The 16,581-nt window shown below is 40.3% G+C and overlaps 1 protein-coding gene across 7 annotated transcripts in view; it reads left to right on the forward strand.

The window, feature by feature from the left end:
* LOC137372007 (RNA-binding motif, single-stranded-interacting protein 1-like) overlaps positions 1-16,581 on the forward strand; it is a 511,784-nt gene that overhangs the window by 237,414 nt on the left and 257,789 nt on the right. Inside the window, exon 1 of one of the 7 annotated variants that reach the window (XM_068035259.1) lies at positions 11,271-11,602. The exons of 5 other annotated variants lie outside the window; for them this stretch is intronic. In XM_068035259.1, the coding sequence (XP_067891360.1) occupies positions 11,558-11,602 (45 nt within the window). In that variant the 5' untranslated portion in view covers positions 11,271-11,557. Of the gene's footprint in view, positions 1-11,270; positions 11,603-16,581 lie in introns of those variants that run through there. One more of the 7 variants, XM_068035260.1, reaches the window with a different exon arrangement.

The following is a 16,581-nucleotide window of genomic DNA, read 5'->3' on the forward strand; positions in this document are numbered from 1 at the left end:
AAACTCATACATGTATTTTTCAAAACATACAGTGTAATAAACACCTTTCGCAACTAATACTTAGTTTCCCTAACCTGCTGTTTGAAAACATAACAATTTTCAGCACTTTGACGTAGTTAGTAACATTTGCACATCTGGGTTGGAACTTTGTGAGAACTCTGTGAGAACAACCAAGCTGTTCCAGTACAGCTACAACATTGGCATCTACCTGGCAATGTGGAAAGTTGCCCAGGTATATCCTGTGCACAAAAAGCAGGACAAATCCAATCTGGACAATTACCGCCCTATCAGTCTACTCCCAATCATCAGCAAAGTGATGGAAGATGTCATTGACAGTGCTATCAAGCAGCGGTTGCTCAGCAATAACCTGCTCACATGCTCAGTTTGGGTTTCACCGGGGCCACTCACCTCCTGACCTTATTACAGCCTTGGTTCAAACATGGACAAAAGAGCTGAAATCAAGAGATGAGGTGATGTGATTGTGACTGCCCTTGACATCAAGGCAGCTTTTGACCGAGTATGGCATCAAGGAGCCCTAGCAAAGTGGGAATCAGGGGGCAGAATCTTCGCTGTTTGGAGTCATACCTAGCACAAAGGAAGATGGTTATGGTTGTTGGAGGTCAATCATTTCAGTCCCAGGACATCACTGCAGGAGTTCCTCAGGGTAGTGTCCTAGGCTGAATCATCTTCAGCTGCTTCATCAATGACTTTTCCTCCATCATGAGGTCAGAGGTGGGGTTGCCCACTGATGATTGCACAATGTTCAGCACCATTTGCAACTCCTCAGATACTGAAGCAGCCCATGTCCATATGCAGCAAGACCTGGACGACATCCAGGCTTGGGCTGATAAGTGGCAAGTAACATTCGCGCCACACAAGTGCCAGGCAATGACCATCTCTAACAAGAGAGAATCTAATCATCTCCCTTGACGTTCAGTGGCATTACCATCGCTGAATCCCCCTCTATCAAGATTCTGGGAGTCACCATTGACTAGGAACTGAACTGGACCAGCCATATAAATGCTGTGGCTACAAGAGCAGGAATTTTGCAGTGCGTAACTCACCTCCTGTCTGCCCAAAGCCTGTCCACCATCTACAAGGCACAAGTCAGGAATGGGATGCAATATTCCCCACTTGCCTGGATGGGTGCAGCTCCAACAACACTCAAGAACCATCCAGGATAAAGCACCCCACTGGATTGGCACCCCATCCACCACCTTCAACATTCATTCCCATCACCACTGATTTACAGTGGCAGCAGTGTATACCATCTACAAGATGCAATGCAGCAACTCACCAAGGCTCCTTCGACAGCACCTTCCAAACCCATGACCTCTACCACTTAGAGGGGCAAGGGGAGCAGATGCATGGGAACACCACCACCTGCAAATTCCCCTCCAGGCCACAGACCATCCTGATTTGGAACTATATCACCGTTCCTTCACTGTCGCTGGGTCAAGATCCTGGAACTCCCTTCCTAACAGCACTGTTGGTGTACCTACACCCCAAGGACTGCAGCGGTTCAAGAAGGCAGCTCACCACCACATTCTCAAGGGAAATTAAGGATGGGCAATAAATGCTGGCCTACCCAGCGGCATCCACATCCCCAAACGAAAATAAAAAAAAAGTTCATGCCCCACAGCACCAGGTTGGCATTCCACTGCAGTACTGAGGGAATGTTGCATATTCATTATTAAACAGCATTCTAGTCTTCCTGTTCTCATGGTTCAGGTGGACAATAAAAATTCTACAGCACTATCCAGACACATTCATCCCTAAAAACAGGTTAATCAGTCATGTTATGGCTGTGGGAACATTACTGGTGCAGAATGGCTGCCTTTCTTTCCTGCATAACAATAGTCAGTACCTTTTTAAAAACATGCGTGTGAAATATGCCCTGTAAAGTCATGCACAGTTAATGTTTATCACCTAAAAATTAATTACTTGTACAATTGTTTGCATTTTTTTTGATTCTGTGAAAAAGACTGATTTCCACTGTGCATGCCCCCCAACCCCAACCCCAACCCCAACCTTCAGCCCAAGAATACTGAAGCCAATGCTTATGAGTCTACTGCTGCCCCAGCTGAGAACAATTAACTCAGCATAGTCCAGGGACTAATTTGGGATTTGCTGTTCTTTATAACTCAGGAGCACACTTAGGATAAGGAAGCAACCATGCACTCCTAGAATTGAACCATCCCCATTGAGAACAGGTTACAGAATTAAGGCCACAGATTCCTGACTTTCACTCCTATGTCATTCAGCTCCACAGTGGGAGTACTGTGTGGTAAATCTTTCAATTGAGCCACCAGGGAGAGCTTTTGTGTGTTTTCTGGAAGTCGGACGGAATATCAGCCCAGATTCTCAGTATTCTTGCAGTTTTCTTTTGGTGATCAAATGAATCAAAACTACAGATTGTCTGATTTTGATCTGTATTGTCCAATGTTTCAGGATGTTTTGCCTTATTTTGGTGTTTTGATGTTTTATGATAAAAATGTATCATAAGTTTTCCTTATTTGAAACAAACCCCTTGGGAGATCACTAAAGCAGGAACATGGGATTCCAAGAACAACTGAGAAAGTAATTGCAAGCTCTTTTTTGTTGTTAACTTTTTTATTTGTTAATGGAAGTTAAGCATCAGTGGCAAGGCCAGCATTTATCATGCATTCCTACCTCCCCTTGAGAAGGTCATGCTGATCTTGAACCGCTGCAGTTCATGTGGTATAGGTATACTCACAGTGCGGTTAGGGAGGGAATTCCAGGATTTTGACTCAGTGACAATGAAGCAACAGAGATATATTTCCAAGTCAGGATAGTGTGTAACTCGGAGGGGAACTTGCAGGTGGTGAGGGTCCCATGTGGCTGCTGCCCTTGTTCTTCTTTTGGGCTGCTGTTAAAAGACAGCAAAGAAATATCATCTGTTTCTGCAAAAAAGAGAATGGAAATGGAATGAAGATTGTTATATTCACATGATTCCATTATAGCTTCCTCAGGCCACTGGTGCTCATGAGACAAATTAATGAATGGTGTCTGAATCATGACAGCAAGATCATGACTACCTGCCTATAACAAGTGTGTCCACTTTCTGATAATATTGATTGGTGTAAGCAGCCTACTCGACACACCACACATGCTACAACTTACTTTTAAAGGCATGACTGCTGTGCCAACTGATGCCATGAAGTAAATAGACCTGTGCTATAAACATCATGTTGTCGTGACATCATGACTTATATCAGCTTCTGGGATGTTAAGTCATTTCCTTGTGTAATGTCAAAGCTGGCACAATGAAAATCTGTGGTCGGATCACAACTTTTCATGACTTACCAGCAATATTGCTGAAATGTTGATTTAATGTTCCAAACATTGAAAGACTTAACAGTGTTATAAATTAGTGTTTTCTCTCCTAATGTCTCTCTGTTGTGATTGTGTCTCATCTTGGTCGTTGTATCATTTGCTCTGTAATCTAGTGCTCCTTCTAAAACCACCCCAGCGATGGAGGAAGGGGCACTTGGGATGTCCCTCTTTGTGCAAGCTCAAGACATGGCCCTTGAAACTGTAGGTATCAACTCTAATGTTGCAGTGGCTGCCTGGGCTTTCCTGCTTTCTTGTTAATTTTGTATCCTTTGAATGATGTGGTAGGGTGGCATGGATGTGACCCTGAGAAACAAACTCCCTCATCCATACCCACTCCCTCAATGCCTTTTTCACTGGACACTCTCTCAGCATCACCAGTGATTTGCATGGGAACAGAACTGAGGGCAGCTCTGAGGACCTTTGACAAGGTTCTGTCTAACCACACTCTCAGCATGGAGAAATTTATCTCAGCAAGTCCAGATGATGAAATTCAGAAATGATGGAAGGTCACAGACCTAAAACATTAACTGTGTTTCTCTGTCCATGAATGCTGCCAAACCTGTTGAATATTTCCAGCATTTTCTGTTTTTATTTCAGATTTCCAGCTTCTGGAGCATTTAGCTTTTGTATTAGTGTGCCTGTTTTGGTACCTGCAACAGGTAAAATGAGTGATGCTGTTTACTGTGAAATGCTGGGATGACCTTTATCTGTGACTGGTCTTGCTGGCTCCTCTGGGGCATTTTTAGAAACAGAAGAGGAACAATTTTTGCATTGATGTCAGCAACACATCTCTTTGAACATAAATACATGATTTGTTAAGATGCTGTGGTGCATGCAAGGTTTGGAAAGGAGAGTGTCTCAGGATGTGCTCAATGTGAATAAGGTATGCATTAATAATGTGTATTAGACTGGAGCAAGGTGAGAGTTTGCTGTATGGTATAAACTTATTTCCTAATAGAGTTTGTGCCCACACTATTTAGGGTCACTTCCTTCAGACAGGTTAAGGATTGAGAAACCATCTCCGGTTATTCATGACCCCCATCTATTATATCTTAATCCTGCAAGCAGAAACATACCTATGAAAAACTGACATTTGAGAAGTGCAGACAAGAGGCATGCAGCATGTAAAATGGCTGTTGTTGGAAGCTACATTAGTGTGTCAAAGTTTTCAGATATGCGTGTCACATCATTTGAAGGCTTCCTTTGCAGCTGGAAGATGAAGCAAACTTCATCCCTCTCTCTGACATCTGTTGTGAATCTGAACCAGACCATTCGCAATTTTGGTGTCATATTTGACCCTGAGATGAGCTTCTGACCACATATTCGTTCCATCACCAAGACTGCCTACTTCCACCTTTGTAACGTTGCCCGACTCCACACCTGCCTCAGCTCATCTGCTGAAACCTTCATTCATGCATTTGTTACCTCTAGACTTGACTATTCCAGTGCTCTCCTGGATGTCCTCCAATCTTCCACCCTCCCTAAACTTGCTTTCATCCAAAGCTTTGCTGCCCATATGCTAACTCGCACCAAGTCCCATTAACCCATCACCCATGTGCTCACTGATCAACATTGGCTCTAAATTCACCAATGCCTCACTTTTAAAATTCTCATCCTTGTATTCAAATTCCTCCATGGCTTTACCCCTCCCCATCTCTGTAACTTCCTCCAGCCCTACAACCCCCGAGATCTCTGCGCTCCTTTAGTTCCATCCTCTTGCTTATTCACAATTTTAATTCCTCCACCATTGGTGGCTGTGCTTTCAGCTGCCCAGGTCCTAAACTCTGAAATTCCCTCCCTATCCCTCTCCCTCCTCCTTTAAGACGCTGCTTAAAACCTACCTCTTTGATCAAGGTTTTGTTCGTCTGTCCTAATATCTCTTTATGTGGCAATTTTATTGATAACATTCCTGTGAAGCATCTTGAGATGTTTTATGACATTAAAGGCACTATATAACTGCAAGTTGTTGTTGTTAAAATGGGTTGTCTCATGATTGGAACATGCTGAAGGCCTCCCTAGTGATAATCATGCATCTGTGTTCAAGATGCTACTGTTTGAGGTAATGGTTTTACCACTACAGATAAATGCAGGGTACACTTGATAAACTTCCTCAGAGTTTGTGCAGTTGTCCTCACAAGGGGCATCACATTGAACTGCTCTCCCACCTTCTTCTGTACGCACTTGCAGCAACCTTTTGAAAAGAATGCTGCTCATATTGAGAATACCAACCATATTTTCCTGAGCTTCCCTTAACATCAACTCCAGAGCACTCTAAGTGAAGTCAGCAATGAGGGAAAGTTGAAGATGATAGCTTCTTCAGACATTTCGCTGTTGAGTTTGAAATGTTTTTACCTAGAATTCTCTTTCAGTTAAAAACTGGCTAGTTTCGCTTAAAAGCACAACAGCAGCTGTGCCAGATATCCCTCCATAGATGATACATTCCCATTCAACAGAGGAAATATAGCACAAATATGTTAATAAGTAGATCTCACAGTCGGGAGAGGAGCCAACCACTTATGCTGTCAGCATGACAAGCGTGCATTTCTGAGAGGATCCACTGTCACTGTGTTAGAACTTCAAAAATTAGTTGGTTGGCATCCTTCCATCTAGGAAAGAGGATGAGCATGCAGCAAACAATCCATTTAGTTGGGGTATCTTCTCTTGGTGCACCTTTGCTGATGGCTGTGAGGCCAGCCAATCCTTGACAGGCAGGTTCTGCAACAAGTGCTGCACATGAAGCTGCCAAGTGAAGCTGTGAGTTGGTGTTTTTGACATTGGCGCCTGTTGCCAAACTGCTGTAGCAACTGATCATCGTGGTAGTGCACACCAGTAAACAGGATGTGTCACTGTTTCCCTCTTTCGACAGCTAGTGACTTTTTTTTTTAGAACATTACAGCGCAGTACAGGCCCTTCGGCCCTCGATGTTGCGCCGACCTGTGAAACCATCTGACCTACACTATTCCATTTTCATCCATGTGTCTATCCAATGTCCACTTAAATGTCCTAGGTGTGATAGTCAACATTTAAGACCTTCAAGTCACTCTTGCAAAGCATCCTTGAAGCGGAGCTTTGGGAGCTCACTGGTCGTCTGGCCCCAGCTATCTCACCAGACAGAAAGTCCTTGGGTATGCGACTGTCTTCCATCCTGCGGATGTGTCCGATCCACCGATGCCACCTCTGTTTGATTAGTGCCAACATTCTTGGGAGCTTTGCCTTTGAGAGGACTGCTGCATTTATGATTTTATCCTGTCAGGATCTACCCATAATGTGCCGCAGACAGTGAAGATGGAAATTATTGAGTTTCTTTTCCTACTAGCTGTAGGTCACCCTTGTTTCACAGCCATACAGTGAGGTGCTGAGAATACAGGCCTTATAAACCATCAGCTTGATCCAAAGGGTCAGCTTGGTGTTATCACATGCACGTTTCGCGAGTCGGCCAAGGATGGTAGTTGCTTTCCCTATGTGTGTATCGAGCTCTGCATCAAGGGACAGGTTGTCACCGTGAGCCCAAGGTAGCAGAATTTGCTAACCGCTTCCAGTGGGGTGTTATTTTGTGTGATCGGGGCGAAGATGCAACACCTTGTCCCATGACCACGGTTTTCCTGATGCTTATAGTCAAGGAGAACAAGTTACAGGCATGGGAGAGACAATCCATGAGTCTTTGATGGTATCTTTAATGTAGTGAAGCTTCACAAGAAGCTTTTTTTTTTGGTGGGGTTTTGCGGGGGTGGGGGAATGTAAACTGAAAAGGACCTAGCGATGTAAGAAAAGCTGTGGTCAAAATAGATTTTAAAGAGACATTTGAAGATGAGGAAAGATATAGACAGTAGTTTGGGAGTAGAGTACTAGAGTGCAGGGTTGTGATGGCTGAAGGCTTTCTTTGATAGTCAATAGGATACTAAGCTATCACAGGGATTATTGTATATTTGACTGAAATACTCCATTGATTATTTAAATTCCACTGGACTCCAGTAACTGTGAGTAGGTCATTATGAAATGTACAGAATGGAAAATCATAATTGCTGGGTAGAATTGCAAACTATTTTGACAGAAGCTTCAGTAATAGACAGACTTTAGGGTAGTTTCCCCTCCTCGTTTTCTCCGATTATAAGCACAGATATCCTAAAGTGTGTAGTGGACATTTTGCCTATCATCCTACTGGAATAATTACAATGAGCTAAAGTTCCAGGTAAATATTAAGAGGCACTTGAAACTAAAAAAACTTGATAACTGAAAATTTTCAATTTTAATAAAATGATATCCTTAGAATCACAGAATAGTACACTGCAGAAGGAGGCCATGCTAGCCATCAAGTCAGCATGGCTGTTCCATCTCCCTGTTGTTTCCCCATGTCCCAATTTTTTTTTCTCAAAGTATTTATCCAGTTCCCTTTTGAATTTGTATCCATCTCCCTATTGGGCAGTGCATTGCAAATCCTAACCATTTGTTACATCAAGACATTATTTTTTTCCCAACGCCTCTGTTTCTTTTACCAATTACCTTAAATCTGGACCCTCCAATTGTTGACTGACCCTTCAGCCTTTGAATCCTTCATTTCTCGTATATGTGTGTGTGTAAGTGAAGATTTAATAGTGAAGTTCAAAATGATGAAGGGTTTTGATTGAGTAGATGTATAAAAACTGGTAGGAGAGTCAGTAACCAGAGGACAAAGATTTAAGATAATCGACGAAAGGACCAGTGGAGGACGAGAATTTTTTATTCTGGGTGTTAAGATCTGTAAAGCACAACATGAAAGGGATAAAGCCGATTCATTGGTAAATTTCTAAAGGAAATTGGATATAAACTTGAAAAGGAAAATATTTTTACTAGGCTGTGGGGAAGAACAGGGGAGTGGATTTTATTGGATAACTCTTTCAGAGCGGGTACTGGCATGATGTGCCGAATGGTCTCCTTCTATGCTATATGGTCTTGTGATCCAGATCACAGTATGGTATTTAGGTAAAGAATCAAAATAGCATAATTTAAGTATCATTTTGGTCGTTCTTATGTTTTCTCCCCTCTTCAGATTTCTACTGCATATGCTCAGAGTGAGATTAAAATAGAAACTGAAGTACTGGTTCCAATCTCAGTTTTTATGAGTTAAGGGCAAAGCATAAACTGCATTAACCTCATGAAGCTGAGATAAATTTGGTTTGTTGAGACAAATTTAAGCCAACTTTTATTTTCTGAAATAAAGTTCTGGATCTATTAGCCCACTCCAACTGAAAGCAGGACAAAGACTAACAGGAACAGAAATGGAGTATGTAATATGCTTTTGCAATTTATTTAGAGATACAGCACTGAAACAGGCCATTCGGCCCACCGAGTCTGTGCCAACCATCAACCACCCATTTATACTAATCCTACATTAACCCCATTACCCTCTCACATCCCCACCTTCCCTCAATTTCCCTACCACCTACCTATACTAGAGGCAATTTATAATGGCCAATTTACCTACCAACCTGCAAGTCTTTGGCTGTGGGAGGAAACCAGAGCACCTGGCGAAAACCCACGCGGTTCACAGGGAGAACTTGCAAACTCCACACAGGCAGTACCCAGAATCGAACCCAGGTCGCTGGAGCTGTGAGGCTGCGGTGCTAACCACTGTGCCACTGTGACGCCCACAATGTGCCACAAAAAGAAAAGCTTGAAATTAAAAACAAAAAGTGCTGGAAATACTCAGCAGGTCTAACAGCATCTGTGGAGAGAGAAACAAAGATAACGTTTCAGGTCAGTGACCTTTCATCAGAACTGGCAAAGTTTAGAAATGTTATAGGTTTTAAGCAAATAAAGTGGGGATGGAGCAAAAGAGAACAAAAGGGAAGATGTTGATAGGACAGAGGGTCTCAGAGAATAACTGACAAGGAGGTCATGAGGCAAAGGCAAAGAGTGTGTTAATGGTGTGGTGAAAGTCAAAGCGTTAGTGCAGAGAGGGTGTTAAATGACAGAATAATTAAAGCCCTAGCCAAAAGCACAAATATGAAAAAAGACAGTTTGCAGGCACATGGTTAAAAAATTGTATTATGAAACAAACCAAAATAAAATGAAATAAAAATAAAACTAAAAAAGAAAAGTTTGGTTGCTCAGCAATGAAGTTTATGCCATTTTGTACTACACAGAATGAGCTGACATCACAGGAAAAGGAAATAAAATCGACTGTTTGCAAAACCAAGTAGCATTAAGCCTTGAATCATAATGCTGAAGTGCTACATAATGTGTAGAGTGCTCCATATTCCTGATAGGAATTCTTGTTTGTTCCCTTTGCTGCACATTGCCATTGTAAAACTGAATGTTTTACATTTCTCATATCAACTGATTTTTCTTTTAAAATCTTGTATTTACCTTCCACCTAAGTGGTAGTTTCAGATTATGATCTCAAAGTTAAATTTTTGCCATATTTTTTGTAAACTTAAAAAAATGCATATTTGCTACTGTCTTGTTACAGTTGTATAAGACCTTGGTTCGGCCACATTTGGAATACTGCGTGCAGTTCTGGTCGCCACATTACCAAAAGGATGTGGATGCTTTGGAGAGGGTGCAGAGGAGGTTCACCAGGATGTTGCCTGGTATGGAGGGCGCTAGCTATGAAGAGAGGTTGAGTAGATTAGGATTATTTTCATTAGAAAGACGGAGGTTGAGGGGGGACCTGATTCAGGTGTACAAAATCATGAGAGGTACAGACAGGGTGGATAGCAAGAAGCTTTTTCCCAGAGTGGGGGATTCAATTACTAGGGGTCACGAGTTCAAAGTGAGAGGGGAAAAGTTTAGGGGGGATATGCGTGGAAAGTTCTTTACACAGAGGGTGGTGGGTGCCCGGAACGCGTTGCCAGCGGAGGTGGTAGACGCGGGCACGATAGCGTCTTTTAGATGTATCTAGACAGATACATGAATGGGCAGGAAGCAAAGAGATACACACCCTTAGAAAATAGGCGACAGGTTTAGATAGAGGATCTGGATCGGCGCAGGCTTGGAGGGCCGAAGGGCCTGTTCCTGTGCTGTAATTTTCTTTGTTCTTTGTTCCTTTGTAATCACTTCAGAACCGATTTGTGTGATGTGCAATGAAAACAGAAAGTGCTGGAAACACTCAGCAGGTCAGGCAGCATCTGTGGAGAGAGAAGCAGCACTTTCTGTTTCTATTTCAGATTTCCAGCATCTGCAGTGTTTTGCTTTTATTTTGTGTGATGTGCATTGTAAAGGACATCTATATCTTGGGACTTTAAAAGAGGTTGAGGTGCATGCTTTGAACTGGCAAGTGGTTTATAGTATTTTAAATCATCTTAGTTACACTAATAAATGTGATAACTTAATTAGAATCAATAGCATATATTGTTTCTCATCTTTCATTGCTAAGTATTTTTATCCAAACTTTGCACCTTCAGTCATTACTTTTATCATATTGTTTAGTGGTGCTGTCGGTTGCTTTTTTTTGTACATGCAGTAAAAATATTCGCTTGCTCAATAAATGACTAATAGACTTGTATCATCTGTCTGATTGGGCTATTTGTAGACTAAAATTTTAAACAATCTACATTCCGTTTAATTATACTGTAATCCTGCTTCTAAAAAGGTTTGCTTGTGTGATTTGATAGGCCAGTCTCACTCCGCCTTTGCAGCACAGGAAGATCTGATGGTTAGCATTTGGAATGCGAAGTATTTATGTTGGAGCCAACCATTTTATTTAAAGGACTGGCTGATTTCTATTTAGTTAGCTAAGAATTGGAAGTAATGAAAAAAAAATGTTGATTCTAAATTCAGTTTTCCTGACTGGTAGTTAGCTAAAGAGAAATAAACTTAATTCAAAAACTGGACAAATTAAAAGTGTTGGAGATTTGCTTAGTATTTTGACACCCCTATCTTTAAACTTTTGGTAGGCGAGGCCACAGTAGGTGGGATCATTGCTGTAGGGAACCATAAGCCAGATCAATGAAGCGAGCTGAATAAAGTGGCCGAGTAGTTGAAGTTGCAATTGAAACGAGGTTATATTGTCACAAAACTTGGCAGTGTGCTCATTTGATAGGCAACAAGTAACTACAACAAGGTACACGCACGTCAAAGGATTTAGAGGGCGTTTTTTGTCCGTTCATTGATTTTGTACTTCAAATGGTTTAAGTTTTCGTGTTGTAGAAACATTTTGCATAAAGGAAGACTTCTACTGTTTGTGTCCCAACAACTTTGGAGAATTGTTACGTTTCTAGGAATGATCTTTCCAAACAATCCTGTGAGAAATCCATCTCACAAACAGGTGGGCTTTAAATCTTTATATTTAGAAAATATAACTGCTAAACAAAATTAAGGTTTTAGATTTACTTGACTGGAGTATATTATTTCATATAGGTCTGCAAATAAACTATGTGCAGATTAGTGACAGGATAGTGCAAATGCTAATCGCTGTTAAGATGGATTTGGTGCTTCCAGTTTAATACTCAGCAACATACATGCCTTTGTATATAAACGCGCAAAATGAACAGTTCCTGGCATCGAACACAGTACAAGATGAAAAAAGCCCGAATTGTGTTTTTTATCATCTATTTTATGACTACTTACTGTAAGATGGAACACTTGTAAGAACATGAGATGTAAATTGCTGTGAAATGCCCTCTTTCTGTTAACCCTTTGATCACGAGAACAAAACTTCCATTAACGCAAATGGTAATTGTTGAAGAAAGCTTCCCAATAAAGGGAAAAGTTAATTTTAATGAGTAGTAGTTAATATCTGTTTTGCACAATGATTCTACACTGTGGAAACGATAAGAGAAAAGATCCAAAACAGTACACGCTATATGACTTGTCGTTTATAACACAAAAATCCGCAAATAAAATGGCAGTCTGAATATAAAGCACTGTACATCTGGAATCAAGTTTCACTGCTCCCAATATAGTGGTGAGTCATAGTCTTAAATACTGGAAAAGCACTCGCTACATATTCAAAATTTCAGCTTAAACCAAAGAAATGTTTGATTTTACAAAAGACTGGGAGAGTGCTTTTTTAAAAAAATAATCATTTTCTGAGGAAACAAGATAGTGTTTGTAACGTAAATGAAATATCCAGTGTTTGCCAGACTTTTGAATATGTATATATTTCCAGTTTTTTGTTGTTAAGAATTTATATCTGGAGTTCTTTTTGAGGAGAGACTTGTTGATACTTAATGGCTTTTTCCTGTTCCTGAAAATTCTTATGTTAATTGAAGTCTTGTAGCTTTAATTTCCAATAGTGATCATCAGTGAGGCCTTTGAATTTAGAAATGGCTTTCTATTTTAATAAATGAAAGAAAAGTATAAAAGTAGCCATGAAAAAGTCATGTAAATTCAAGATAAAGCATATGACTTTTTGAAAGATTGTATTAATTAAATTTATTGACTTTCACGCACACATTAAGTGCCCTTCACATATTGTGATGTCAGATAATCACGACCCTTTTATAGTTTAATGGAGTAATTACTGCATTTTATCCTACAGTTTGAAACTGAACAAAAATGTCATACCATTGCGTACTTCGATAACATGAGTTTTTTTTTTCTTTAAAATGTCAGCTTTCAATGAGAGCTAATTGTAACCTCCGTTAACTTAACAGTTTAAATAAGGCTGAACAAGCCACTGTTAATTTTAAAGAAACAAGGTGATTGGAATTTAGGGCTTGTAAACCAGACATTCCCATAGGTGTGGTCATCTAGTGTTTGGTGCTGCCCATGATAATGGTGAATTTTGAACCATTTAAAGTTTCTGTAAAATAAATATTTTAAAGAAGCAATATGATCTGTAGTTAGAAATATGTTTTGAGTTTTCAAGTATACTACTTTTCAATGCTATGGTGAATTTAGAGTTAAGTACAATTTTCATGAAGACATTTCTGTTGGTAGCAGTTGAAGTGATTATAAATGGACACTGAGTTGCTCTTTGCTTGCCCAGTGGAATTGTCCTCCATTAAATGAACTTTTTATTTATAAAAATGTAAATTTTTTTTTTTTTTGTAGCACAAAATGGAATTGTAAGTTCAGCTCAATATTAAACTACTGGTTCAATTTAACTGTTACTCAAAAAGTAAATAATTTGTTGGATTCAAACCACAGCAAGTCGGCCTTCTAACTAACCAGTATTTGCATTTCAGTTTTAACACTTCAGATACAGAATTCCTCTTCTGATAAAGTCGAGGAAAGGCTAAGTTCTCTCTGATACTGACTTATTAACAAAGTTGCATTTTCAGAAACTATATATTTCAAAACTACAATTATGTAATTTCAATAGTGACTTGCTAGTAGAGTAAAATATGCTTTTGTCCATCTTTCACCAGAGGAGGAATTTCATTCTCCTAAAGTATATAAGACAATAGTAGGCAACAACATATGCCTCTGTCGTACATATCAGTATATTTGCTGTCACAACAGTGTAGGGTGTTTGCAGTGAGATTAGTAAAGCTTTGTGGGTGAGGCCTATAACTGGAATGGTTGTGCACTTCATTTGCGGATGTGACTAACTGCTAGTCTGGAGCATGCTGATAAGATGCTCCTTTTTTCACACTATGATCTTTAGATTGAAAGGCCTAAATAGGCTGACAGAGCCAGGAAAACAAACAGGCTTTCAGTACTCAAATGACAAGGGAAGCAGTTGATGTGTGGGCACTACACTGACATGAAATCCAGAGCATGCATAGGCATTTCATTCAAAGGTTCCTTTTGTCCACATTTAAACCTCAGAGGGTGAATTGCTTCATACACAGGATTTCTAACACTATTGGGCAACGAGATGATTCATTTTGGCTGTTCAGTATAAAACCAAAATTACAACTTTCACCCATTATACCATTTCTATTCTGCGTTTTAAATGTCTTTATTGCTTTAATTTATTCAATGCATAAAGGATATTGTTAGAACAATGCAATTTTCCATTCTGTAATGTTATATTGGTTTGCTGGGTAAAGATATATAAAAATGAATTGATCAAAATTTGTAATTGGTTAGTTATTGGGAAAATAGCTACCAGCATTTGATTGAGAAATGAGCAAATTTGTTTAGTCAGAGAAAAAACAATTTCTGGACTTGTCTGTACTTGTGCTGCTTGTGCTCTCAAGTGATTTAATGAAACTTTGTCCATTTGATGCTCTACATGCCAGCCTACAAACTGAGTAATAGAAAATGGAAAAGAGGCATTTAACTCATGAGCAATTAAAAAAAAAAAAAAATGAATTGGGATCTGTTAGAACATTCTGTTTACATAATTTTTGACTTGAGAAAATTCTAACTTTTTTAGGATCGGAAAAGGCTATGTGTACGTTTGTCTGAAAATCTGCTAGCAGTTTACTTCGCTGGTGTGCATCAGCTGTAGTTTGGTAGTCACTGTCCAATGTGTTTTTACTTGAGCTAAATGTTCATTTCAACCAACTGAGTTACATAGCAGTGCCAGAGAGGAATTTAGCAGTGTGATTAGATGTTTGGCCTAACAGGGAACTAATGTGCATATACTTGTGTCAGTAAATCTTTGTTTGTTTGTTTTATGGAATTGACAGGACACAAAATTTAGGAAACTATTATAGATCTTCCGATTCATTGATTCTGGAATGCTGAATCATCTCATGAAAGATGGTTGATGTAAAAGATTTTATTGAAGTATTTTTCAGCATGTTAACTCCAGTATTTAAGATATATAAAGTTGAAATGTAACTTATACTGCACTGGTGGCATAATTTAGATTGTAGTGTTCTTGTGTTTGCTACAAGTAATGTAGTAAAAGATGCAGAATTCTAACAACATGATTATTGTGTATCCATTATTCTAAAAACGCAGTCAACAGTACATAAAAGTTGTGGGTGAGGATAATGTACATCTCAACCTTGAATATTTTTATTTTAATCCTAATTGTTATATATATGAAATGCTAATTAATCCTAGGAAGCATCCAACCTTGTAACAATCAATTCAAGTCCCAGGAGTGCATACTTGATTCAAGGATGACATCTACTCGGGGTCGCAGGTTTCTGCCATGGGACTTCATGCGACTGAACAGGCTGATTATCAACCTGTAGATCTTTGGGCATGTGGGGAAGGACATCCCACGATGTAGTGGGATCCGGAGTGCAGGATTTGCTGCCATTTCTTTCCTTCTCAGCTGCTGCTCTGCCTCATAATTTCACACAAAGAATAGTGGGTATCTGGAATGAGCTGCCAGAGGAGGTGGTGGAGGCAGGAACAGTCGTGACATTTAAGAGGCATCTGGACAGGTACTTGAATGAGCAAGGCACAGAAGGATATGGAATTAATGCAGGTAGGTGGGATTAGTATAAATAGGCATTATGGTCGGCATGGACGCGGTGGGCCGAAGGGCCTGTTTCTATGCTGTATTACTCTATGACTCTAATGTATAATTAAGGTGTTTGGACTTGAAGTCTGATGTCGCCATTTTGAATGATAGGTAGCAAGCTACTCCCAGTCATCATTGTCAATACTGCTGCACTTCAGGGAGAGTTTGAGTGTCATTAAAGCATTTTCTTTGTCCTGTCTGGAACTCTGGCCATTTGAGAATTGAGAAAACAGGACCTGGTGGGGGAGATGGCTTTCGGCCATCCGGACACAGTTTCCAGTCCGTCGAAGTTGTTTTGCAGCTTAAGGCTGTCGCCCAAAGTAAAATATGGAAGATAAAGAACAAGAGGTGGGAAGAGAAAGCCTGAGAGATCCAACAATATGCTGACCATCATGACGTGAAGCTTTTTAAGCCACCAGGGCCATCTGTAGACCAAGGTCAAATGGATAAAATACTCTTTGCTCACAGGATGGTGTGTTTCTTCTCAGTGCTGGAAGGAACATTTTCAACAACTCCTCAACCACGAATCCAGAGTGGCTATCCACCCCCCCCCCCCCCCCCCCCCCTCACCCCAGTACCCTGTGGTAGAATCTATGGGTGAACCACCATCTGTGGGAGAGCTGCAGCAAGCAATCAAACAGATCAAATAAACAACCAAGCCTGCGGCCCTGATGGTATTCCAGCTGGTGGGCTTTTGGTGACATCAAGACTCCATGCGCTCATCCTTTGCATTTGGGAGGAAAAAGAACTCCGCTGACCACCGGACTTTGCGAATGTGATAATTATAATGATTGTCAAGATGGGAGTGCACAGTACTGAAATCTGCAAACAACAAATGAGTTTAGTTCTTGGTTATGCCTTTTGAAGAGGGTTCTCGTGATCGATGAGATGTTAAGTGGAATAGAGCAGGTTAATCTGGTGTACTATTT

Source organism: Heterodontus francisci, chromosome 7 (assembly GCF_036365525.1).
Source record: "Heterodontus francisci isolate sHetFra1 chromosome 7, sHetFra1.hap1, whole genome shotgun sequence".
NCBI lineage: Eukaryota > Metazoa > Chordata > Chondrichthyes > Heterodontiformes > Heterodontidae > Heterodontus > Heterodontus francisci.